Source organism: Ictalurus punctatus, chromosome 3 (genome assembly GCF_001660625.3).
Source record: "Ictalurus punctatus breed USDA103 chromosome 3, Coco_2.0, whole genome shotgun sequence".
In the NCBI taxonomy this organism is placed as follows: domain Eukaryota; kingdom Metazoa; phylum Chordata; class Actinopteri; order Siluriformes; family Ictaluridae; genus Ictalurus; species Ictalurus punctatus.
This window is the reverse complement of record NC_030418.2, coordinates 14,720,292-14,746,910: the sequence shown is the minus strand read 5'-3', so window position 1 is coordinate 14,746,910 and position 26,619 is coordinate 14,720,292. Positions and strand designations below refer to the sequence as shown.

Sequence of the window (26,619 nt, the reverse complement as noted above, 5' to 3'; positions counted from 1 at the left end):
TATCAAACTGTTATCTAAGCCAGTGGTTCCCAATGTTTTGTACACGAAGCCTCCCCGCTTATGTTTCAGAAAAGTGGAGAACCACTTATCTAAGCTAAACAATCATTTCCGTGACAAAATAATTCTGACACTGAGATCAAACTCAGTGTTACATGTTGATTGTTTAAATTTATTTTGACATTGACATTTCAATCACATTGACACCCCTGCCCCTAACCCCCCAACCGCCCCCCCCTTTCAGAGGAAATATGATCTGAATATAATATAATCTGAAAATGTGGTAGACTTAATGGTATCTGTGCCCTACTGTTAGGTATATGATCATGCGTGAGTGCTGGCATGCTGTTCCGTCTCAGAGACCCACATTCAGACAGCTGGTGGAGGATCACGACAGAGTTCTCTCCATGACATCAACTGATGTAAGAGCGTCCACATATTCTCTCTCCCTGCACTCTCCTGCTATTATGTTACTACTCATTGCCTCAGAGATATACTCAGCTGTTATGTATTAAGAGAAACCGCAGCATTTGCGTGTGCTTGTGTGTGTGTGTGTGTGTGATCTCTGCAGGAGTATTTGGATCTCTCTGTACCGTTTGAACAGTACTCTCCCACCTGTCCAGACTCTAACAGCACCTGCTCCTCCGGAGATGACTCCGTGTTTGCTCACGATCCCCTGCCTGACGAGCCGTGCCTCCCGAAACACCACCACAGCAACGGCGTCATACGGACATAGAGGCTTGAAACACTACAGCAGCAGCATTATACGGGTGTAACCAGCTTATACACGACAGCGGACATCAACACGTGCTAAAATCCGTCGTAATAACGGCATTAACACCCTTAAGAGGAAGGTGAAGAGGGCTGAGGGGTCGAAGACAGGTCACCCTTCAATCCCCTGATAAACATCCAGATAAGGAGGAGGCTCAGTGTTGCCAGACCAAACGAATTCACTCGGCTCACTGCGAAGTTCGAGTGGGGAACGAAAGCTTAGTGTAGACTACATCAAGGCTACCATCACCACATTTCCTCTTCCTCATGCCCTTCTTCCATTTATAAGCTGACATTCTGCTTTTTGATTCATGATTTTTTTTTTTTAAAGAGAATTCCTATTTTTCTACTCTGCCAGTTTATTTTTTCTTTAACGCTTGGCAGTTTTAAGGGTGAAACCATTCCGTGCCTATTGAACAAACACAGAACCAGTGGAACAGTGGGGACTTATTATACAGTACCTACATATTAGAGTGACACCCCGAGTGTCATTCCATGTAGGACAACTTGGAGCTGATGGGAAAATATTTGATTTGTGTGAGAATCAAACTTAAACCATTGCTTTCAAACACATGGCCAGTTTCGTTTGTTTTGGGTTTTTTTTTTCAACTATTACTTCTTTTTCTTTTTTCTTTTTTCACGAGAACTTCTGACATGCCGATCTTTTAAAGGAGATGTGAGATTTAATTTGAGGAAATGTAATTGTGTGTTTTGTATGTATCAAAATTTTCTATTGTAAATATACAGATATAAATATGTATCATATTGCAGTCCACAGCAGTGTATGTAAGAGAAAAGATTTGATTTAAAAAATAATAATAATAATAATAGTTTTTAAAAAAAAAAAAACAATGCATTGCAAATGAGCATACATTGTTGAGGTCATGTAAACATTTAATCTTAAAAAGCGAAAAGTTTTATTTGAATTAACATGTATATTTGTAAAGATATTTATAGACTTAACATAATGATTTTAAGGTCTAAAATTATAGTCTAGGGTTTTGGTACTGTAAACAAAGGGTTGGTTTTTTTTTTTGTTGTTGTTGTTGAGTTTCATTTTGTAAGTTATTTACCACAGAGGTGCAGCATTTTCTCAGCCAGTGGATTTGTTTTTTGTGTTTTTTTTTCTCTCTCTTTATTTTCTTTTGTGTTCCATCTCTTTGTTTACAGTGGCAAGAATGTATAAACACTATTGGCAGCGTAAGAACCAGCATAATGCCATGAACCAGACATTGAGTTCTGAGATGAAATGCGAGTGCCACATGTTTTACATTGTGTCGACTGTGATGTCAGTGTTAATATCTGTTCTACAGGGACCACACATGATTGTTCTCTGGAGAAGAAATTGTCAGACTTCTGAGAGCTAAAGAATTCACAATTTGTACACAATTTCCCGATAATCCCCCCCCCACCCCCCAAAAAAAGAAGGAAATAATGCAGGGATTTTAAGTTTGTCCAACAAAAGTATTACAGAAAACGAAAAACGTTTTACAGAAGGGACAGCCTTCTCAGAGAATGAACACTGTGGCCCTGTATGGCCTCTTTGATATGAAGGAATGCTTTGTGGTTAAAACCCAAATGGCATCAATTAAGATATGGTGAAACCATTTTCTAAAAGTGTGTTTTATGATCGCTATTTTTCATTTGCGCTAAAAGAAAAGTGTGAAATACTGCGAGGTATCTTCCATCACTATATTTGTACAAAGTGCCAAAATCTTCCATCTGCCAAACGTTTCTGTTCTAGGTCCGTTAACGAGTCCAGATTCTTTCTTCCTCTTCGATCTGAGAGTGTGTTGCTGATATGTGATTTGTCTCTTGCTTTGTGAGTCAAACAATGCATTGTGGGAAGGTTTGGTTGTGTCTCAGGGTGTCCTTAGACAATTGTGCATGAACTGGCAATAATGTATAAAGGGACAAATCGAGAGACAAGGTGATGCACTTGCTGCTAAAACAAACAAACAAACAAACAAAAAATATGTAGATTTAATATCTGAGGAGTGTGAAGCTCTTTCTCTGTCCCGTCAAAGTTATTATGATCGGCCCATTTTCTATTCATCAAGTGCCTGGCCCATAGGGAGGGTTTGATGTTTTGCTAGAGGTTTTGAATGTACAGCCACAGCAGCAGAGACTTAACCAGGGTGTTTCTTTAAAAAAATATTTCGTAAAGCACTTCTTTACTGTTGTTGGATTGCAGCACCCAAAACATTCATTGGGAAAGTTCCATCTCTTCTTCTTCCAATCGACAGAGTCCCTCAAAAAAAAAAAGAGAGCGCTCAGCATTTACTTATTGAAACACACTCTTTCTCCTGAATGGCTCTCCTCAGTATGACCTTTAACCTCTTGTTCACCTAAGAAATTCCCCTATGCTCTACTACTGAAGGCCCCACACCCCCACCAGCACTGCGATGCTGGTCCTTTCCCCGCAAATATTTATTGTATTTATAATTTAGTTTGTTAAGATGTGCATACAACAGTGTTGGTTTTGTAACACTTTTGTAATCTAAGATGGAGGTCGTACCAAGACGTGTTTTGGGGTTGAAGAGGGTTCAATTCCAATGATAATGTTTACATTCTCTTCCAGACATCATGCTTTTCCTGCCGCTTTTGAACTGGCTGGAATGATTAGCAATACGGTCTAATGACCACATTATTATTATTATTATTATTATTATTATTATTATTATTATTATTATTATTATTCACTTGACTTTAATGTGTCCTTTCTTTTAGCTCTATGTGATAGTGCCATTCAGCTCTTATTAGAGAATATTACAGTGAAATGACCGTTTTAATTTGCAGATTTATTATCATGCATTGAGTAGATTTGATATAGTTTTGATGATTTTTAACTAGGAGTGAAAGTGATCTTTGCAGTATTTTCTCACAAAGGAAGTTGGTCCAACAGTGCATTCCATGTAGACTTTTTGGAGGAAATAAAGTTTGCCGAATTAAAGTAGCAGGTCATTCAGCCTCGTTCTGTTTCTCTCACCTTCTAACATAGAGACGTGTGCAAACAAAGTTTACTAACGATTTGATATGAATGCCTTCTTGTATTTTTCCTCCATGTCCCTGTTCTGAGAACATTCCACTGTATTTCAGTTTCACCCACAGCGGTGAACTCCTCCATACTTACAGTCTGTGCCTGGCAAAACATTGCTATTCATTAAAAGAATTTTCAATAAACACATTACATTAAAATGGTGATATTTTATTCTGTGCACTGTGCATCATGGCTTGTCTTTGTTTGCTACTTGGTATCATTTCTCAAACCTTTTTTTTTTTACTATAGACTGAAAAACAAATTCACTATATGCATACATCATAGGACCAAATGTTTGTGGACACCCATATGTGGTCCTTCCCCAAACTGTTGCCATGAAGATGGAAGTACACAATTGTATAGGACGTCTCTACATACTGTAGCATTACAATTCTCCTTCACTGGAACTAAGAGGCCCAAAATTGTTCTAGCATGACAATGCCCTTCTGCACAAAGTGAGCTCCATGAAGCCAGCTCACACGATGTTTCTGTCATCATCTGATAGTGTTTTCCTTGGCCAACCCATTCTGTTGCTCAGTACTCCAGTGGCTTCTGATTGATTTTCCCCTCAATTCTCAGCTTCAAAATGGCTTGCTTTTCTCCCATAGACAGCTCTCTGATCTTCATGTTGGCTTATCCTTTTTAACAACAAACGTAGTCTTCACAGGTGAAACTGAAGACTAAAACCAAGAGTAGATGTTCAGTGCTATTTATTGTTTAAACAATCGATCTAACAGGACACACCTGGGTAACAAGAAACACCTATCAGAACCTGATAGGTGTTCCAATATTTTTGCTCGCCTACAAATTGGGTGGTCTTATACAAAATGCGTTATGTTCTACATCGTTTAACACATCGACATATAAATCCCAAGAAATAAAAGCTGAAATTCTAAGCTCTCATATTCGTCTTTTGATCTCAAACCCAAATGTCTTCATTTTCCCCTCATGAAACCATCTCATATAGCCAGCCCTGCGGTCACAGTGACACCGCTACACTTTCCCTGGATGCCCTGGGCCTAGGGAACCCACTGACATGTGGAATGTGGACTCACTCACTCACATTCAGTAACTACTTGTCCTGGAGACTATTCCATGAACACTGGGTATGAAGTGGCAGTCTTATCTAATGGCACCACAGCACACATTGACACACTTATTAAGACCTAGCATGGCCGATCCATCTACTGACATTTTTTGGGGGGAGCGGTGGAAGGAAACACATGGACACACGAACTTAGTATGTTCAGTGAACCGAGCTCAGGATCAAACCTGAGACCTAGGATCTGAGAGGGAGCAACTCTACCCGTCACTGGAATCGACTCATTTCATTAAAAAAAAAAAGGTAGGTCTCGTAGACAATAAATCACGCTGCACAAAAATCTTAAAGAAACAATCAAAACCAAAAAAAAATTGCAGGTAAAACTGTGTGTGTGTGTGTGTGTGTGTGTGTGTGCATGCACTGAAGTCCTGCAGGCTCCCTGGGGTCTAAAGTCCCAAAGAGTAACATACATACATACTGTACTTCCCCAGAGTGCTGAAGACTCTCATTCACTGTGTGTGTGTGTGTGTGCGCGTGCGTGTGTGCGTGTGTGAAAGAGTCTCTTTCACAAATATATTTTCAGTTCCATGAATGTTTGGTTAGGCAGAGCTGTTTGCCAGGCTCCTGTTTTTCTCACTCCTTCATGTAGATCACATTATCATCAACATACTGAGTGTGAAGAACAAATCTAGTCTCAGGTTGAGCTCGTCATGATCGTATGAATCAGTCTGTCAGTGTTGAGGTGTTGAGAACAATCTGAGTCCTCAGCAGGCTTTAGCGCTGATTGGCAGCAGTAAACTGAGACGTGCAAGCTTATGTAAGTGAGATCTCTGGCCTGACTTCATCTACATTGGTTACCTGCAGCAAACCTCTAATATGGTCATTCAAAAAAAGGATTGTGAGTATCATCACCCGTTAACACTTGGACCTTGATAGCAGAACCTGTTTTAGTGAATGTCGCAGATATACGCATTCATGATAATCAGATTTGTATAAACAGCACATGAGTGTGTAAAGTGAATGGAACGCGCTACATGAATGTTCTGGTGGTAACAGCTGAAGCTGGTGTAGATGCCACGATAAAACCAGGTGTGTGTGTGTGTGTATATATGTTTAGGATTTTGAAAGTACCAGCCACTGCATCGCTGAGGTCAGCTGCTGATCTGTTTCGCAGTATTTCTATTCTGGCCTGTGGATTCCACAGGGGTTGGTTTTTTGTTTTTTTTTGTAGTCTTTGCTGGTTTGTGTCCTCAGTCAACACATTTGAATATTTTTCTGACCAGAGAAATAGACCAAAACGGCCCACTGCATAAACAAACCTAAAAACAGAGATAACTCACTGCCTGTGTGCCTGTGTAGGTGTGTGTGTGTATATACCATATGTGCTGGACTCATGTCTTGCCAGGCTTCTCTGTAATTTTCTTGGTTAACTTGGTCTGGATGCACACACACACACACACACACACACACACACACACACACACACACGCATTTATCTGGGGGTTGCAGTAACAGGCTGAAACTAGGAGGCCTGAGTATAATTAATAGTTTCACTGTGGTTACAGGGAGAGCAGAATCACAGTATTTATTTTTTACTAAATTTAATAAAGTAAAAACAGTACTTCAGCGGTATATGTGTGTGTGTGTGTGTGTGTGTGTGTGTGTGTAAGTTTGGCTGGAGCTAGGCCCTGACCAGACGGGCTGTTTACCGTTAGTCTGTGGCGTTTGACGGCACTCCAGCGACATTTTTCAGCCCTATTAAAAAAGCCGACAGCAGACACCAATGCTTATGACGCAGAGAGGAAAAGCGGGATGGGGGAGAGGAGGGTGAGTGAAAAATGACAAGAAAGTGAGAGGGAGAGGCTGAGAAAGGAGCAATGTGTCAAACATAACGTCAGGCTGGAGTCCTTTGCAAAGCCTTGGCTCTTTGTTGGAGCGCTTGGGTGAGGATGGGGGACTCCCCACCTTGCTGAGAGCAATGTGTGTGTGTTTACTGTGATGACTTTCCGAAACGCTGCAGCGCAGAGCCTTCCAGCTCGGCAGAATGTGAACTCTGTGTCCTGGACATTAGGAGATGAGTATGACTGTTCCACATAAGCCTGGAAGAATTATGCGAGTGTTTAGTAGAGCAGTTCAGCAGTTTAAGGCTGTGTGTGTGTGTGTGTGTGTGTGTGTGTGTATACATTGTGGTTGTACGCTTTTAAAGAAACCTATAGTTTGAATTGGAAGGATATATGCTGATTATTCCCATTTTTATATGACAATTGAGGGCTTTGTGGTTTTATTGGAGGCTCCAAGAGCCAGTGAAGCTTGACCCCGACCCAGACCGAGTTCAAACTAAACCTCCCACTCTGCTTAACAAAAACACATACATACACGGAGGCTTAGTTGTTGCAATACATAATCATAACAAAAATAGCACAAATGTTTCTTAAAGTTGCATACGTATATCACGATGTGATTTAAGAAATTAAATGGCTGCATGCTTTCAAACTGTGGTGTATGGTTAAGCGCTGTATATGCCAATGTGTTCTTGTGTTCATGGCGTGTGTGTGTGTGTGTGTGTGTGTGTGTGTGAATGGTCTTCTCCTGTAACTGGACCTTGGAATGTTTTCAGAATAACTATGCCAAATCAGCAATTAGTGTGTGGGACAACCGTGAAGAAGAGTGAGGATCAGGGACAGGTGTCCATAAGACCCACATGCGCACACGCACACACACACACACACACACACAGAAAGCAGAGAAACAATCATCATGGAGGAGTGTAGTTTTGCATGCTGAAAATGTCAGCTATGTGGAATAACTAGCTAAGAGTCATGCCACACATCAGGCTATCAGCGCAGCTCAACAATTATCTAAATGTCTGACTAATGTCTGGCTAAAAGCTTCTCCACCTCTCTGTGTGTATACAGCCAAGCAGCTAACCTTTAAAGCGGTTTGGGGGGGGTTTCGCTGTAGTGCTGGAGTGAGTTTTAGTCCAGTCCTCAGACTGTTTAGACGTTCTCCTGACTCAAGTATTCACTTTGTCAAATAAATACTAAGCTTCTGGGGGGTCTGAAATAGCTACCCATGTGCCTTTTCAACAAAAAAACAAGGCAGTTGGTAAGATGTAGCAAAGCTCCCAGTAAGACTGATAAGTGAAAATTGAAGTGTACTTGGGATACAACTATAGAAGGATTTGGGCAATATTTTCTTTAAAAATACATTGCATTTTATAGTTATATTTTGTGGTTGCACACGCATTCAGTGTTGCGCGATCCACTTTATGAACGTAGTCTAACCTAGAGCTCAGCTAAAGCTATCCTTAGCATTAAACTCAACATAGTTTTAAAATGTTTTTCTTTGCGATACTAAAGATCTGTCTATATTTGACTGATGACAAAGAACAGTGGGCGTGGTTCTCAATTAGCGCAACAGAAGAATGTTTGCCCTATAGTCCAGAGATTGTGAGGTCAAATCCCAGTGATGTGACAGCCATCCACGGCCTGGAGCAAAGGGTGCAAAATTGGGCGGGCTCTCTGGGTGGTATGAATGGCATACTCTTTCTCAATCACAGTGACACTAGCCTATTGTGAGCTCATGTATGCAGAAGAGGGCAGATAGCCCTTTCCTGCAATCCACAGAATGAGCAGCAGTTTGAAAAGATGCAGTTGCTTTGTGTGTCTTGGAGAAAGCACATGATAGACTACACCCTCCCTGGTTGGTAGCTGTCATACGATTGGGGAACACTGGTTGGTGGATGGGAATTGGCAGGTGACCAAATAGGGGAGAAAATGATATGAAATAGTATCTTCCCAGCAATATGTATTATCATTGCATTTGCAATTAAAAAAAAAAACACACAACTATGCTAAAAAAATATATATGTATAATGTACGGAATATTCTAGCTATGTAGTTCTAATAATGATCACACAGGCTTCAAAAGCTTGTACCAGTTGGTGGGGTAAAGCAGGTAGATGGATTAAAGAATATTCTTCAATCTGATTTGTACATGAGATTACTGACATCACCTACTCCCAATACTCCTGCATATGTTTGACTGGCCTGAAAAGTAAATGTGAAAAAAGTTTCCATAGCTCCTATTAGAAATAGTTTCATTACTTTCAATTACAGTCAGTGCTGCAAGAAAAAAAAAAAAGTTGATTAATTAATAGGTAAGCATACATTTCCCTCCAAAATTGGAATGCAACGGCAATGCTTTTGAACACTTTAATTTGAACGCACCAATTTTTCAGGTGATCAAAGATATTGGAACATGTGATTGACAGGTGTTTCTTGTTGCGCAGGTGTGCCCTGTTAGATTGATTGTTTAAACAATTAATATCTCTGAATGTCTACTCTTGGTTTGAACCCTAGGTTTTAGCTGTGAATTCTGCATTTGTTTTCAAAAAAGGATAAACCAACATGAAGACCAGAAAGCTGTCTATGGGAGAAAAGCAAGCCATTTTGAAGCAGGGAAAGAGGGAAAATCAATCAGAGGCGTTACAGAAACACTGGGTATAGACAATACAAATACAAAAAATATAGAGGACATACCACAAGATGCAAACCACTCATCAGCAGTAAGAATCAGAAGTCCAGATTGGAATTCACAGAGAAATACAAAGATGAGCCACAAAAGTTTTGGAACCAAAATTAACCTCTACCAACGTGATGGAAAGGCCAAAGGATCTGCTCATCATCCAAAACGCACAAGCTCATTTGTCAAGCATGGTGGAGGTAGTGTCATGGCTTGGGCTTGCAATGGCTGCTTCTAGAACAGAAGTCTGCCAACAAATATGTCATGTTCTAAGTTATTCATTGTGTGATCTCAAACACAAATGTCTTCTGTGTATAGCAAAAATAAAAGAACTGGCCTTACTGTTCCAATACATTTGCAGGGGAATGTATACCAAAACAATATTATAGCATTCTACCTGGAGTAGTCTTCTACAGGAGTATGAAAGAGCAGTGCATTGGACCTCTTTCCTACTCCTGTGCATATCGATACACCCTTATACCAAAGCTCTATAAAAATGTTATGATTAGACATCTTTTCTCTTTGCCTTTTGAACAATGAAAACACAACACAATGATGTGCTGCAATCTCACTTCCAGCATGCAGATGTCCTTTGTTTCTGGTTCTGACCTGTTAGTGTGCCATGTGTCTGTGAACTATTTAGTCCTCAGACCAAAGCAAATCATCAGCTATATCAACCAAAACAGCACACAAACTTCAGACTGAGATGAAAGACGAAGAGATTAACTAGGAAGGTTAAGGAGGCATGAAAAGATTGTAGATGTGAAGCTTGAGCAGGTGAAAAGCTTCAGTCTGGAAACATATTCTTTCTATTAAAGTTTCAGTATTGAGATGCAATATTTGTGCTTATACCTAAAGTGTATTAACATCGACGTTTCATGAATGTCTCGCTAAACACAATACTTTATCTATGAACTGAACAGGCCAAAATTAGCGCTGCGTGATTTAGTTCAGAGATAATGGATGGAACGAAGCTCCAAGAAGACAAGAAGCACTCTCATTAATGAAGAGGAATGCAGTCTATGGTATGTGTGTGTGTGTGTGTGTGTTTTAAATACAGCTATTCACCGTAAAAGGTAAAGACTTTGATTTGGTCAGTTCTCCAGTTCAATGGCAGTTCGGGAGATAACAGGAACTATTCAAGCCCAGTTTGACTGGAAGGAATGCTGTTGTTTTTATTGCTGCTGGCAAATGGAGTGTGATTCAAAGAAAGTACTGTCAACTTATTTGCTGTGAAATTAGGAGTCATTATTACTGACAAGACTACTTCCACATGTGCAACCTGACTCTCACGCTGCCCAAGGAACAGATGGAGACAGGTATCAGGCAGTGTGTGTATCAGGCATGTTTTTGTTCCTGACAGGGACCAAATGTCCCCACAAGGATAGGAATATGTGCAGTGTTTGAATTGTGTCAAAGTTCTTGCCCTAAGACACCCAACCCCCCTTACATATGCTTACATATACTGCAATATACTTATTTTGTTTTTGATTTTTCTCATAATCACACGGTTAATTACAATTGTCTGATAGTGAACTAACATTATATAGATAAAGAAAGACTAATTGCATATTAAACTTATAACCTAGCAACCTAAACGCTTATTCAGCGGAAATGAATTAGGTGTACCAAACAATCATAAAAAATGAAAATGAGGATCCCTTCATTTTGGCTCATTTGGACAATGAGGATGCACACATCTGGCACACTTGAGCACGTTCAGCGTTTTTAGACGAGAGAAAAAATCTCATTTGGATTACTTCTGAAACTGGACAAATAACAGACAATGTTTATGTTTCAAGTATTCTTACATGATTCACCATAGGATCCCCAAAGTTAATTTTTTGGGCCTTAATTCACACACTGAATATCTGACACTTTTGACCTTGTGGGGACATTTGGCTGGTCTCCAGAAGGAAATAAATATGAATGGTTTGCTTTGGTTACTGAAGTTAAGGTTAGGGATAGATTTAGGTGTATCAATAATTATGCCAGTGGAAGATCCTCGTGTGTGTGTCTCTGTGTGTGTGTGTGTGTGTGTGTGTAGAGTTGGGGGCGCACGGCGGCTTAGTGGTTAACACATTCGCCTCACTCCTAAAGGGTTGGGCGTTCGATTCCCACCATGGCCCTGTGTGTGTGGAGTTTGCATGTTCTCCCTGTGCTGGGGGGTTTCTTCACCAAGTCCAAAGACATGCATGGTAGGCAGACTGGCATTTCCAAAGTATGAATGGGTGTATGAATGGGCCATCTTCCGTCGTCTTGACTCAGTCTTGACACTGGATGAGAGTGAGACCAATGCTGTGCAAGTCATCCTCACTTTAATCCAATTCGAGTTCCAGTTTTGTGTTCTCCATAATGGAGGCAAATGGAAACTTCGGTCTTCGACGAAATCCATGAAAACTACACCGGTGTGTAGGTGGAAGAGTGTGTGTGTGAGTGTGTGTAGGTGGGAGAGAAATAAACGAGACAGATAGAGTAAAGTGTCCTAACTGTCAGGAGCGAGATGATATATTACAGGAAAAAAAGATCACATCTCCTGCAAACAGAAAAGATCAGTGGGGATGGAATTTGTCAGCACACAGTGGATGTCGCACTATGCTGCAAGCACCAAAATACAAACACTCACTCATACAAGCCTACATTATATATATAATCTCAAAATACAAGATACTACCCATGCAGAAATGTCCTTCCTATAAAGGGACACCACAAGGAGTTTTACACTGGGGTACTGCACCGTTAAGCAGCATACATGTGGTGAGAGCTATAACGTCACACCCCAATTATACTCGAATCTTTTTTACTTTTAACAGAGATATGTGTTAATTACAATACTCATACTACAGTATGGTTAAATTCTCAAATCATCAGAAGGTGTAGATTCATATTCTATAGCGTCACCGAGCTGAATATTTACGATTGTAACATAAAAGATTTATATTAATCTCTGTGTTCCAATATGTTATTGTTCCTACAACTGAACTAGAATTTTTAGCTCATTTGTGTAAGTAAATCTGGAGTTGCCCAAAATCATTTCCTGGGATATTTCCCTATTTTATTCCCCAGAGTGCACTGTAAATCCATCGTACAACTGATGTACACTACTTCCACACTAAAGTACCACAAAGCCGAGCTTTCAGCTTATAATTTACTTAAGATGGATAAGGGAGCCATTATGTTCAGATATAAATCTGACTAAGTGTATACACAGAGTGCACCCCTCACATTTTTGTAAATATTTGATTATATCTTTTCATGTGACAACACTGAAGAAATGACACTTTGCTACAATGTAAAGTAGTGAGTGTACAGATTGTGTAACAGTGTAAATTTGCTGTCCCCTCAAAATAACTCAACACACAGCCATTAATGTCTAAACCGCTGGCAACAAAAGTGAGTACACCCCTAAGTGAAAATGTCCAAATTGGGCCCAATTAGCCATTTTCAAGGAGAAAAAAAAATCTCCTTCATCATTTCTATATTTTGCAGTTTCTGTATAGTGTCTTTCTGACTACAGTGCTCTACACAGAATAGTACACATTTACATTTACAAAGGGTCACAGGAAGCCTGGAGCCTATCAAACACCCATTCACACATTACGGACAATTTAGAGATACCAATCAGCCTACAATGCATGTCTTTGGATTGGTGGAGGAAACCGGAGTACCTGGAGGAAACCCCCAAAGCATTGGGGAGAAGAGGCATCCAACCCTGGAGGTGTGAGGCAAATGTCCTAACCTCTAAGTCACCGTGGCCCCAAGAACTGTATATAAGATTCAGTAAATAGTGTGTGAGTGAAATGTGAATTCATACATGGGATAGATCACTATCTCAGTCCTGATGTTCTGTCTGATGGCAGGACAAGCCTGTGCTATTGCTTTTCAAGCAATCCTCTCCAGACATGGTTTATTATGAATATTTTTTCCCCCCCTCATTTGCTTTTCGTTTGTTCTGGATAGTGTTAAGGGCATGGGAGGGGTGTGTGGGGTTGTGTGTGTGTGTGTGTGTATGGGGTTTTCGGGGTCTGTGCTCACAGGGGTCCCTCTCCCTGACAACTGTTGTTGGGGCAGAGCTGGTCACTCAATAGAGTCCATTCAGTATGCGCTTCCTGCAGAACAGAACCAGTGAGAGAAAGCGAGGGAGAGAAAGAGAGAGGTCGAATACGAGGGAGGGGAAGAGAAGGAGGGAGGAAACAGTAAAAGTTTTTGCACCACTATTTCCTTCCTGTGTGTCTCTGTGCCAGCTGTCTTTAAAAATGAACGGCTGCACACAATGCGCTGGCCTCCCTTTCTCCGAATGCCATTCTCTGTGTGCCAAACCGGCCCAAGCGTGATCAATCAGCACATCTGGAACGAGCGAAAACACACACAGACACACAGACACACACACACACACAGCACCTATAGATAAGGAAGTCTGGACACTCAGTGAAAAGGGGAAAAAATGAGAAACAATTCATACCTGTTAATCCACTTTTGTTCTTTTTTCTTTCCAGTTTCTCTTTGTAATTCTAATGGTAAGGATGTGTGTATGTGTGTGTGAGAGAGAGAGAGAGGGAGAGAGAGAGAGAGAGAGAGAGTCTGCTACAAAGCTGATAACACATACAATGTTGGCGAAAGTTGTTCCTCTGTGAAGCTGCCAGACGAATCTCTAACCGAAGGAAATTTATTTATGCATTTAGTGCCTCAGTAGGAAGCACAATCTTCACACTGCTTTATCAAAATGTCAAAATGTTGAAGCACCTGTGGTTTGTGTGTCAGTGTTATCTTATATCATTAACTCCTATTATATCTGGTACATGTGTATATGGGACCAAGCCAGAATGTGTGTGTGTGTGCAGCTGCACTTGTTTTCAACCTTCCCAAGTTCTCCCACACCGCCCCATAGCTACACTCCCTCCACTGGCTTCCTGTAGCTGCCTGCGTCAAATATAAAACACCTACAGAGTCAAAAACAGACCAGCACCCACCTATCTTAAAGCACTTATCACACTCCACACTGCACCAAGCTCCTGCCGATCCTCTCTCTCAGGGCACAAGGAAGGTATGCGTCAAGAGTCTTCTCTATTGTGATGCCTAGGTGGTGGAATGAACTTCCCCATGAAGTCCGAACAGCTGAGGCCTATATCTTCATGAAGCACTTCAATTAGCACTTTGTTGTTTAATTTTTTGTTTTAAATCTGTGTTGTCTTGGGTGTTTTTCACATTATACTACCTCCACAACATGTTGAACTGGTATGAGGATGAGGTGTGTGTGTGCGCGCCAATTCAAACTACAGGTGCCAATTGGAATTTTAAGCTATATATGGCGATTAAGCAATAGACTGTGCATCCAGGTTGGACGAGTAGCTTTACTAGCAATCACACCCACAGCGCTGACACTAAAAAAGGCACCAGAGTTATTTCAGGCCTGGGCTGCTCTCTCTTTTACCTTCCCATATACCTCCCACACCAGATGTGTTACCTTAATTACACTAATTACGCTGCTATATCCACCCAGTATGTGCACACATTTCCTCGCTCTAACTCTCCCACTCTCACACAAACATATTATTGAGGGTGGAAAAAACTAAGACTAAGACTAAGCATCACTGCCAGGTTTGTAAAAGGAGAATGTGCAGAACAACCCAGCATACAGAAAGAATAATTGAGAGAGAGAGAATGTTGCCTAGCAACCAGACTAGCTTGGCAGGTGCCTCAGCTGGATGTTTTCAGAGTCCATCCACTGTTTTGCATCTGCTATGGCGTGCCACATACAGACACACTGCTGTGGAGATGTGACCACAGGAGTAGAGAAGGTGTTAGCACTGATAGGCTCTGAGTACTGGACACAGACGGCCGAGATTTCCTATTAAACCATAACACACTCTTTAGATTTGCTTTCCCCAAAAAATGTCTTGGCTTAAAAAAATTTTTTAAAAAGATGTGTGTCAGTTTGTGCATGCTGTAATTAAAGAGTTATGGTGTTAAAAAGTATGTTTTGTCGCACAATTTAAAGCTATGTCTTCCAAAGAACAGTTGTAAACAGGTTATTACAGTATATCTTAGTATGTCTTATTTTTACCACTGCTATTACTAATACAGTTCATCTACATGCTACAGTAGAGCCATTGTAATGTCATGGTTAGGTGTATAACAGACAGTTTCGTAGTAAAATTAAACATAGTTCAACACAATTAAAATAACACACCATAGAAAGACGATAGGTTTATAGGCAGAAATACCCCTTCATATATTTTAACCCTTGAAAATTTCAAGACCTTCAAGGATCCTCACAGGACCCAGCACATACACCTGTACCTACTCATTCATACAATTATTCAATCAGCCAATCATGTAACAGCAATTCAATGTATAAAGTCATGCAGATATGGGCTTTGGGTAATGTTCACATTTTGATGGTGGTATGATTGCTGGTGCGAGGTGGGATGGTTTGAGCACTTTTGGAACTGCTGATCTCCTGGGATTTTCACGCACAACAATCTCAAGTGTTTACTCAGAATGGTGCAATGAAGAAAAACATCCCGTGAGTGGCACCTCTGCAGACCTGGTCTGAAGAATCTTGATTTCTGCTGAGGCACACAGATTATAGGGTCAGAATCTCTGGACTCAATCTGCCTCGTGTCAATGGTGTGCGAATGGTTTCTTGGCACACTTTGGATGCTTTAATACCAATTAATCATTGCTTGAATGCCACAGACTATTTGAGTATTGTAGCTGAGCATGTGCCACAATTTCCTCATCTTCTAATGGCTACAAACCATGTCACAAAGCCAAAGTCATCTCAAACTGGTTTCATGAACATGACAGTGAGTTCAATATTATTAAGTGGTCTTCCCTGTCACCGGATCTGAATCCAATACACTTTCAGGATGTGGTGGAAGAGAAGATTCCCAGCATGAAAGTGCACCTGAAAAATCTGCAGAAATCGTGTGATGCAAACATGTCTACATGGACCAGAATCTCAAAGGAGAGTTTCTATCATCTTGTGGAATGCATGCCATGAAGATTTGAGGCCAGTTTTAAGAGGCGTACCCAGTATTAGAATAGTATTCCTAATGCTTAGTGCCAAGTGTAATTTTCCTGTTAATCAGTACTAGTTATTGAATATCCATCCATCCATCCATCCATCTTCTACCGCTTACTCCTTCTTCAGGGTCGCGGGGGAACCTGGAGCTATCCCAGGGAACATCGGGCACAGGGCGGGGTACACCCTGGACAGGGTGCCAGTCCATCACAGGGCACAATCACATACACACTCACAAACCCTTCATACACTACGGACACTTTCAACATGCCAATCAGCCTACCACATATGTCTTTGGACTGGGGGAGGAAACCGGAGTACCCGGAGGAAACCCCCGTAGCATGAGGAGAACATGCAAACTCCGCACACACATGGCCCCGGCAGGAATCGAACCTGGAGGTGTGAGGCGAACTTGCTAACCACTAAGCCACCGTGCGCCCAGTTATTGAATGATAAGCTTTAATATTCATACCTGAAGAATAAACAGATAGAGGTTAATATAGGTCATAGGTTAGTATCATGGGGTAGCAAGTGAATTTTGTTTGTTTATTTATTCATTTATTCATGTTTTTAATTGAAATTGATAAATGATGTGTCCACTTTATATATGTGCATAAAGTGCTTTAGCGATAATGTGAAATGAAGAAAGATCAATAAAAATCAGAGCGAAAAAAAAGCCCTGGGGGCCACAGTGCTTTCCTTTACACTGATACTTTCAAATCTTACCCTTTCATCATTCTCTTCAAAAAAAAAAAAAAAAAAAAAAAAAAAAAAAAAAAAAAAAAAAAAGGAAAGAGGGAAAGATGTCAAAAGGAAGATCCTAAGAGATGGCATGAGAGTGTGTGTGTATGTGTGTAGGTGTGTGTGTGTGTGTGTATGTGTTAGTTACATTAGACCATTTTCAGCTTCTGCCCTTAAACAATGAGTAACACTGGAGGATCGCTTGAGAATGTGAAAGATCAAATAGCACCATGCAATCAAAGAGAATCACAAAGCACATGGGCTTGTTCGCTCACACACGCACACATGCACACATGCACACACACACACTTCTTTTTATCCCACTATACTTGTGAGGACCTTCCATTCACATAATTATTCATGCAGTTCATTAATGCTATGGCTACAGTTAAATCTAACCCTGACCTAACCAAAAGGAAACCTTTTGGCTCTTTTGTTAGTTTGTTTATTTTGTCGTGTTTTGTTTTTGCTTGTTAAAAAAAAAGTATACGAACAGCTGTTTAGGATAGTTTTGATGTTGTGAAGGGACATTCTAAATGCTTATTGTGGCTTAATGTGGCGTAATGAACTAAAACAACTTCCAGGGAAAACTTTTTTTTTTCAGACATTTCTCTTGTCATAAACATAATCTACTGCTAAGACAATGGCACCGTAATCCAAGCGTAAAGACGATTTTTTACGTTAAGAAAACGCTTAATGTGGCTTAATGGAGTAAGGCGGTGATATTGGAGGACTACCTTTAGTACACACCTTATTAATACATTTAATGCATTTTAGAATGTCTCCTTGTGAGGACATTTGGCTGGTCCTTTCAAGGAAAATTCTCAGGTATACCTATTCTTATGGGAACATTTGGTCCCCACCAAGATATAGACACATGCCCACTGCTTGTCTGATGTTAATTTAATACTCCTTTCACCAATAAGCTAAGTTTTCACTCTTCCTTTCTCTATATAGACTATAAGAGACTGATAAACTGAGGAACAGCCTAGTAAAGTACTATAATTTACAGTAGTTTACTCCACTAGAAAATCAATCCCAGCATTATTCACTCATTGTTTGAGGTATGTTCCAGTACCACAAGGTTCAAACTCTTTACTCATCATTAAATTGTTATTTCACAGTAATTATATATGTACTGTACAGTGCTGTTAAAAAGTATTTGGCTTCATACTATACTCATACTATATAGTTATAGATCTTCAATCGAAATACAACATGACACGAAGGCAACCTGAGTAAACACACAATACAGTTTTTATTTATTTATTGTTTTTATTGGAGCAAAAAAATGTTATTCAATACCTATCACCCATGTGAAAAACTAATTGCTTCTAGGATTTACTCCTATGCTTTGGATCATTGTCTTGCTGCATAATCCAGTTGCGCTTGAGTTTCAACTAATGGACTGAAGACCGGATATTCTTCTTTAGGATTTTCTGGTAGAGAGAGAATAAATGTGTGCCTCAATTATTATAAGTTACCCAAGCCCTGAAGCAGCAAAGCATCCCCACACCATCACACTTCCACCACCATGCTTGACCGTAGGTATGATGTTTTTTTGTGGAATTCTGTGTTAGATTTACTCCAGATGTAACGGGACCACTGTCTTCCCAACGGTTCCACTTTCGACTCGTCAGTCCACAGAACATTCTCCCAAAAGGTTTGAGGATCATCAAGGTGTGTTTTGGCAAAATTCAGACGAGTCTTGTTCTTCTGGGTTTCACCTCACCACTCTTCCATGGATGCCATTTTTGCCCAGTGTCTTTCTGATAGTGGAGTCATGAACAGTGATTATGAATTATAACCACATTATCAATGCAGTTTCATAGATTTGGATAATTAGTAACTACAGGGGCAAATATATTTATTTTCACCCAGGCCCAGTCGGTATTGGATAACGTTTTTGCTTCTATAAATAGCATTATCATTTAAACACTGCATTTTGTGTTTACTCTGGATGCCTTTGTTTTAATTTCTGAAACAATTTAGTATGAGAGATACACAAAAACAGAAGAAATCAGCATGGGGGCAAATACTTTTTTCACAGCACTGTATAGGATGGGTAGATCCAATACAAATTCTATATTACTCATATGCACCTTCTGATATTGCCACTGCACTACATATCTCAACTCTATCAAATCTTCGGAATATAAAATGAAGAAAAATGAACAGGAAATTCTGACAAGTTGAACATGTTAGTTAGATATGATAAGAATTAAAGGTCAACATACTCATACATATGTAAATAGAGAAACTGAATTCTTACAGCATGTGTAAAGATAACACTGTCAGGAACATTGACTTTCATTAGCCTCTAAGGTCAGAATTTCCCCTGGATAAGCCTAATATCAAATAGAGTCACTCCAATTATCCTAAGCAGACGGAAGAATTATTGCCCTTTTAAAGCTATTCTATTTGTTAGCGTAACAACGAATTAAGATTGTAAAAGCTGTGTTCTTTTAATATAAAGAAAAGGAGAAGATAAAACAAATAGCTACTAACAGTGTGTACCTAGGCGATTGCAGAAATGAACACATAATCAAGCACAATATTTGGAAGAGCTTGCATTTTTTCAAAGTCAAATTTTTGAAATGATGTCATCACAAAACACAGCCAAAGCCCTCTTTGATTCATATGCGTTGAACACGAGTACAGCTAAAGAGCCTCATTTACAGTACCAACAAACATCACTGCGATAGATCGTGCAAAACCGTTTCGTGCAACTGCGATTTCATCGATTCAAGAAGTTTTCTGCAACAAAAGCACAAAAACTCCACAAATTCCGCAGCAAAAACAAACATTTTTGGCTGCAACAATCACAAAAAGCCCAGTCGAAATCCTGTATGGACTGCCTAGGAATAAAAGTAAGTAAGTTGTCGTTGTTGTTTTTTCTTTTCCTTGTCCCAATTATTTATTTAGCTGTCCATTTTTGTCTGGTAATTATTTCCCAGGCTACATAATGATGAAATTAAACAAGTAACAATAATCATCATCTTCACCACATAATGGCTTTATCCTCGATCAGGGTTGCTGTGAATCAAGAGCCGATTCTGGAAATACTGGGTGAAAGGAAGGAGAATTCACCCAGAATGGGATGCCAGTCCATTACAGGGCACTATTCACACACTCACACCAAGGGGTCATTTTTCATCACCAATCTGCATACCTGCATGTTTTTGAAAAGCCAGAGGAAACCCACACAACAAACTGTGAGTCTCTAGAGCTTTGAGGTGGCAGTGTTACCCACTGTGCCATCGTGCCAGCCAGTAAAAATAATAATATTTTTAAATAATCTGATTAGATGATGAGAAGTGTAGAAATGATCCCTACAAGCTGAAATGCAAGTATTCAATGAAGCCTAGTGTAATTTTCAGGTCTCTCTGTCTAAATTCACTAGATGTTTTTCTAATCACTGCACCTCTGAGATTGTGAGAGTCTAGGAGATTGGCTGTGATGGAAGTAAAGTGCTCGGTAGGACTCTGTAGGGCTGGTCCAGCCTACACACACTCACTCCTGCAGAGTCTGTTGTTTATGGGCTTTCATACCCGCCAAGTCTGATACAGCTACCCAAAACAACACGACCCAAATAAACACAGAGAGAGAAAGACATCCCGCAGACACAGAGAATGAGAAAGGGGAAGAGAACAGTTGGTGGAGGACAGCTATGAAAAATAGGAGAACTCTGCTGAAAGAGAGCAAGAGAGAGAGAGAGAGAGAGAGAGAGAGATGCCCATGAGAAGCATCCATTATGTAACTTAATCTTAGCATATTAGACCGAGGATGAGACCGGCATGTCTGTAGGTTGGTGTGTGAGTAAATGTATGTGGAGTGTGAGCAGCTGTTACTCCAGTCATACATAGAGATTGGCTAATCTGGCACTACATTATTCAGCAGGAAGGAATACTATTTCTCACCAGGAAAGCGAAGAATGACATCCTGTCTCTCTTTCTCTCATACTCACCCAAACACCTGCTCTCAGACACTTACACACATATAGAATTAAGCGCGTGTTATTTATGACAGCAAACTGAAGATATAATCGGAGACAGGAGAGGGAAGTGAGTCAGTGAATGAGGCACTGTGACTGCTGAGAAGGAAAGCCTTGTCCAAACTGTGCGGGGACAAATATTTACTCTTCCTGTGCATTTATCGGAAGGACGCAACTCTATTACGACGGTGCCACGTCATGAAAGGCGTTTTCACACACCCACTCTAGCTACTAACATGCGTAGAAAGAGAGTGCAAGAGAGCAAAATAGTCCACTTGAGGACGTTCTGTAATTTATACAGAACCTACAACGAGGTGCGCTGTGAATAAAAAGCAGAGGTTCGTGCATAACCTGAATTACCACTTAATACTGGTCGTCATTCTGTCACACGTACTTAACGTTACATAAGACTGTAACAGGTGGTTATAAGGGAACAGACGGTGGGAATTTGGGCGCACTACGGCAGAGGTAATCAACGAGTACCACAGTAATGGAACAAGTAATAGTTTAGTTTTTGCATTGGTCTGAGATCCCTGTATAAAAGTACAGCTCTGTTTTGGAAATAGACGTGCATACAGAATGTAATTCGAATTCACATGCTTCCTGAGAGAGAGAGATGGTGAGAGATAATCCACTCCTCAATGCTCAGCTGTACACTCTAATGATATAACTAATAAGACAGCTGCCCAGTATCACTTCTCAGTGCTGCATCCCACGACCACCGAGACCACCACATGCACATTTCTGAGAAACACGCAACATAGTATACACTTTCAAACATTATTCAAGCATTTATTTTTAGTCACTGGTTATCGTTTGTCTATTTGAACAGCCTGAGCAAAGGTCTCAACCTTTGATTTGAATTCTTACACACCAGTCTTGTATCCAGGATCAAGCTCAGGCTCCTTTGGGTGAGGGTGTAATCATTGTAGATTTGTTTACATACAGGCCAATTCCTTCCAAATGGCAGATTGTTTCCAGGATTCTATAAGTCACTCCGGCTATGTGTGAAATCTTTTTCAAAACAGAAGAGAATTACTACATAACGTTATTGCACTTATATCAGTAGATATGTGATTACCCATTAAAAACAAAAACCCTTTGTATTTTTTTTAGTCTTTCTTTACTTTTGCTGAAGATTGTTTGAAGCTTTTCAGTCCGACATGCTCAGATTAGTTTTGGAGTCGTAGTCAATTGTATTTAAAGATTTTGTTTGGGGGGGTTATGGTGACTTAGTGGTCTGTACATTTGTCTTGCACTTCTGGGGTTAGGGGTTCATATCCTGCCTCCACCCTGTGTATGTGGAGCTTGCATGATCTCCCCGTGCTTCAGGGGTTTTCTCCAGGCACTCTGGTTTCCTCCCCCAGTCAAAAGACATGCACTGTACAGCATTTCCAAACTGTCTGTAGTGTGGGATTGTGCCCTGCAATGGGTTGGAACCCCATGCAGGGTGTCCCCCACACTGTGCCCCGAGATAGGCTCCAGGCTCCCCCGTGAGTATGATAAGCGGTAGGAAAACCATAGTATAAGCGGTATGGAAAAATAGATGGACGGACTGTTTTTTGTTTCGTTTAACTAGGAAAAAGACCATTCTGTTTCATTTGCAGAGACACCATGTATTCCCTGTCAAGGTAAAATGTGAAACAGTAACTAATATAACAATCACATTGAAGCAATCCCCAAGCTACCAGGTCTAGACTAGCGTTCCCTGGATTCAAAAACAGCATTCCTACTTGACCAAATCTTCCAGAATCTTTCCGCAAACATGACTTGTGTCCAGAATAAAAGTGCAAGAATGAAAACTAGCTCAGGGGTCAATGCCCTTGGAGGAAAATCTCTTGATTTGCTTGAGAAGCATGTCTAAATCAACCCCAACTCTACAACAAACAAGCCAAAACACACTGATCATTAGCAAGCCACACACCAGCCTCAGGCTCTATTCTGCTTATATGTTTGTGTGTTGCATGTAAATAAGACCAAATTAGTTTGTATTCTAATCTAAGAAGCGATCAAATCTGTTGGATCATCGTTGGAATAACAGACTAGCCAGCATTGCTTGGTGAGAGACTGGGGTTTCCCTCAACTGGGAATTGCTTGGCAAAGTGTGTTAACGGATCACCAGATAAGTGCATTTATAGGAAGGTTTGGATTGAACATGGCAGCGAGACAGGAAGAAACATCTGGCTGGACAGCTGTAGCCAGATGTTAAAAACAAATACCCTTTGGACACTTATTCAGATATTAATCTCACTTTCTCCTTCTGTCCCCAGTTCTATGAAGCTGTCAGTTTCCTACAACTTGGCTTAGAAAAAGGCAGGAGACACATCTATGAGTCAATTAAAGAACTAATTAAACTAGTGGAATCAGGTCTGGCTCTTTCTTGGTTGCAGCACATGGATCTTTGCATATGATAACTGGACATCCCCAGTTTAGAGGATCTTCTACTCTTATTCTGAAATCTCAAAAGCAACCATTGGACAATATATATCTGGCTGTGTGCCTGTGTGTGTGTTAGATTGTATCTCTGGGCAAGGCTTCAATTATGCTCAGACATGGGCAGAGGAATGATGTAGAGAAAATTTGGGAAGGCGGTTTGGCATAATGGTGCTCTTCATGCTTTTCACAATGAGATAGCTTTCTGAAAAAGAAGCGCAAAGTGGAAAGGAGAAGTGAGGGGAAGCTTGGGGACAAAAGCAGTTAGTCTGGCCAGGCCAAAGAACATGGCCCCCTGTGACCTTCTATTCAGATTTGTGACAGGATGGAGACACCCAGCTATGACTGAGATGGAGATGTCGACAAGAGCTGTCACTCTAAATCTCACTCGCTCTAACACACACCACAGCCTTTTGCTGTTGACCTGCACAAGCGCATGATTACAATTACCTATTGCCATTCAGCCTCATTTCTGCCTGAGTGACAGATGAAACCCATGGCACACATCACTTTCTGTTGAACCCCTACTCACACAAACACACACACACACCTTTATCTCGAAGATTTGAAGTCATTGTGTGAATAAGACACTGCTTTATCATAGTAACATGGCAAAACATAACATTTTCTACATCATAAATATATAACAAGCATTACAGTCTAGAGCTTTCTTTAGCCATTTTATTACTTTGCAGGAGTTTAAAGGACTTTATGGACTTTAAAGGAATACAGTAACAATTTACAACCTAACCTCTGTTTACCGCATGTACCATCATCATAGACAATACTTGTCACATGTTTTCCTATACTGAGACGCCTTGTTTATGATGGAAGCATCCAGCCATCCATCTTCTATACCACTTATCCTACACAGGATAGCAGGGGAGCCTGGAGCCTATCCCAGGGAACTCAGGGCACCCTGGACGGAGTGTCAGCCCATTGCAGTGCACACAATCACACACACATATTATGGACAACGCATGTCTTTATGCTTGGGAATAAACTGGAGTATCCGGAGGGACAGGGAGAACATGTAGGCTCTGCACATGCAGGGCAAACGTGGGATTCGAACCCCTTGCCACTAAGCCACCATGCCCCCCCCCCCCCCCCCCCCCCACACACACACACACACACACGAAAAAAAAAGTCTTAGGATAGGACAACCATTAGAGAAAGTCTTATCAAAGCTGTTCCTTTGCAGTTTTATAGCACAACATGGCCGAATGCTCAAATCTGATTGGTTAGAAAGTTCTTACAATCATTGGTGTGGTGAAGTTTTTTGTCAGGAGAAGTATATTTAACATTTACCGGGGGGGGGGGGGGGGGGGGGGGTTGTAGTAAAGTAACATAATACAGTAAAGTAATTTTTTACTTTGAACTATGTCAACTATGTTGGTAAAGCAAAACCACAAATTCTCCACTCCAAAAAGACAAATCCTGTTCAGAGCTTTAATATAAAGCTATTTACATTTTCCCAGAAACATCTATTGGCCGATCCATCAACTGATCTTAGATTTAAAACTGAGTCAAATCATTTTCTTTTCTCAGTACAGGAAAACATGTCCAAATTCTTGGAGAAATGCAGTATTTACAGATTAAGCTATTAAAAACATTTTTTTTTTTAAATCTTTAACAAAAAATCTTTAACACTTAAGTATTACTATGAAGCAAATTTAATGGTATGATATTTTCCAGCACTGGATTTGAGACAAAAAGGATCAAGCCAGTTCAAACACCTAAAAAGGTTTAGAGTAGAGTTCTACAGCTCTACAAAGCGGTAGAGTTGGGGTACTGGATCCTGGGCTCGGACTCAATTATGAACGAACTCGGACTTGTCACGCACTCGGATAAATTTGTACTCGAACTTGACACAGACTCTGATATTTTGGACTCAGAAATTTTTCAGAATAAAGTCAAGTCCATGTGTAACATAAACAGAAAGATAAAGATTTTTAAAAAAAACAACATAAGTGACAACATAAAATTAAAATAACAAAAAATTAATGAATGTCTCCCTGCCTGACCAGGGATTTGTCATTTCAAGTATGTGTGTGTGCACAGAAAACCACCTCATCAGGAGAATAGAGTTCTCCTTAGTGGCTTATTATGCTTGGACGGTCAAATAAATACACACACATCATGTCAAAATGCAGGTCTGGCTGAGTATTTACGCAAAACACAGTCGGTTTTGTCTTAAGTGTCTGTAAACAGACGGGGGAAAAAATCTGAGGAGTGGCAATACAGTATATTGATCTGTGCATTAGGTCTTAAAGTGACAGTAGTCTAATTAACCTGCTGCTGTCCATCATTGATGTTAATCAAACAACAAAAGACAAAGAGAAAATCACTCACTCACAGCAAATTTAATAAGAATCACTGTATATGTCATACAGTGAATATTTTATTTTACATTTAATTGCTTTATTCAATTTCTGTACTATTTCTTACATGAATACTACTGATAGACCTACCTGAGAAAACATATCGTTATGGTGAAATAAGAGTGTAGTCATATCTCCCGACCCTAAACATTATTTGGTGATTCAGGTCTTGAATGTCACGTAAAATGAGAAATGTACTTCATAATGTAGTGAATATCATAAACCCTGCTGATAGGGATTTTTCATACAAATGAAAAAAGTTACAGGAACAAGAAGTATTCAGAAATGAGTTTGTTGTCATTGATAGGAAGATTAAAAGCAGTAATAAAGCATGAAGCTTGTTGTTATGACATGCTGCTAAATGTAACTCTACTCTGTACTTTCTCTCTCTCTCAGACTATATAACTGTGGGGGAGACGCATCAAATAATTGAAACCCTGGAGGACACAATATAATGTGATACAATAACAAAACAGGTTCATTTGTATTTTCATACACTTGTAATATAATAAAAGTTCTACATATACCTCTATATAATTTTTTTCTTCGAAAAGTTGAGGTGCTGATGACATGAAATAAAAATATTAAATGGAAATGACAAGATGTAATAGTGGTATTTTTTGTTTGCCATTGGTTTGTGAAGGTTAGAATATTAATTTAATAGCTCAG

The 26,619-nt window shown here is 40.1% G+C and overlaps 1 protein-coding gene across 4 annotated transcripts in view; it reads left to right on the top strand.

Moving 5' to 3' along the window:
- The window catches only part of fgfr3 (fibroblast growth factor receptor 3), a 41,708-nt gene extending 37,738 nt beyond the window's left edge, over positions 1–3,970 (top strand). For all 4 annotated transcript variants that reach the window (XM_017464580.3, XM_017464577.3, XM_017464575.3 and 1 more), the window contains exons 17-18: positions 314–419; positions 569–3,970. In XM_017464580.3, coding sequence (XP_017320069.1) covers positions 314–419; positions 569–733 — 271 coding nt within the window. In that variant the 3' untranslated portion in view covers positions 734–3,970. The remainder of the gene's footprint in view (positions 1–313; positions 420–568) is intronic.
- Positions 3,971–26,619: the final 22,649 nt, after the last annotated feature.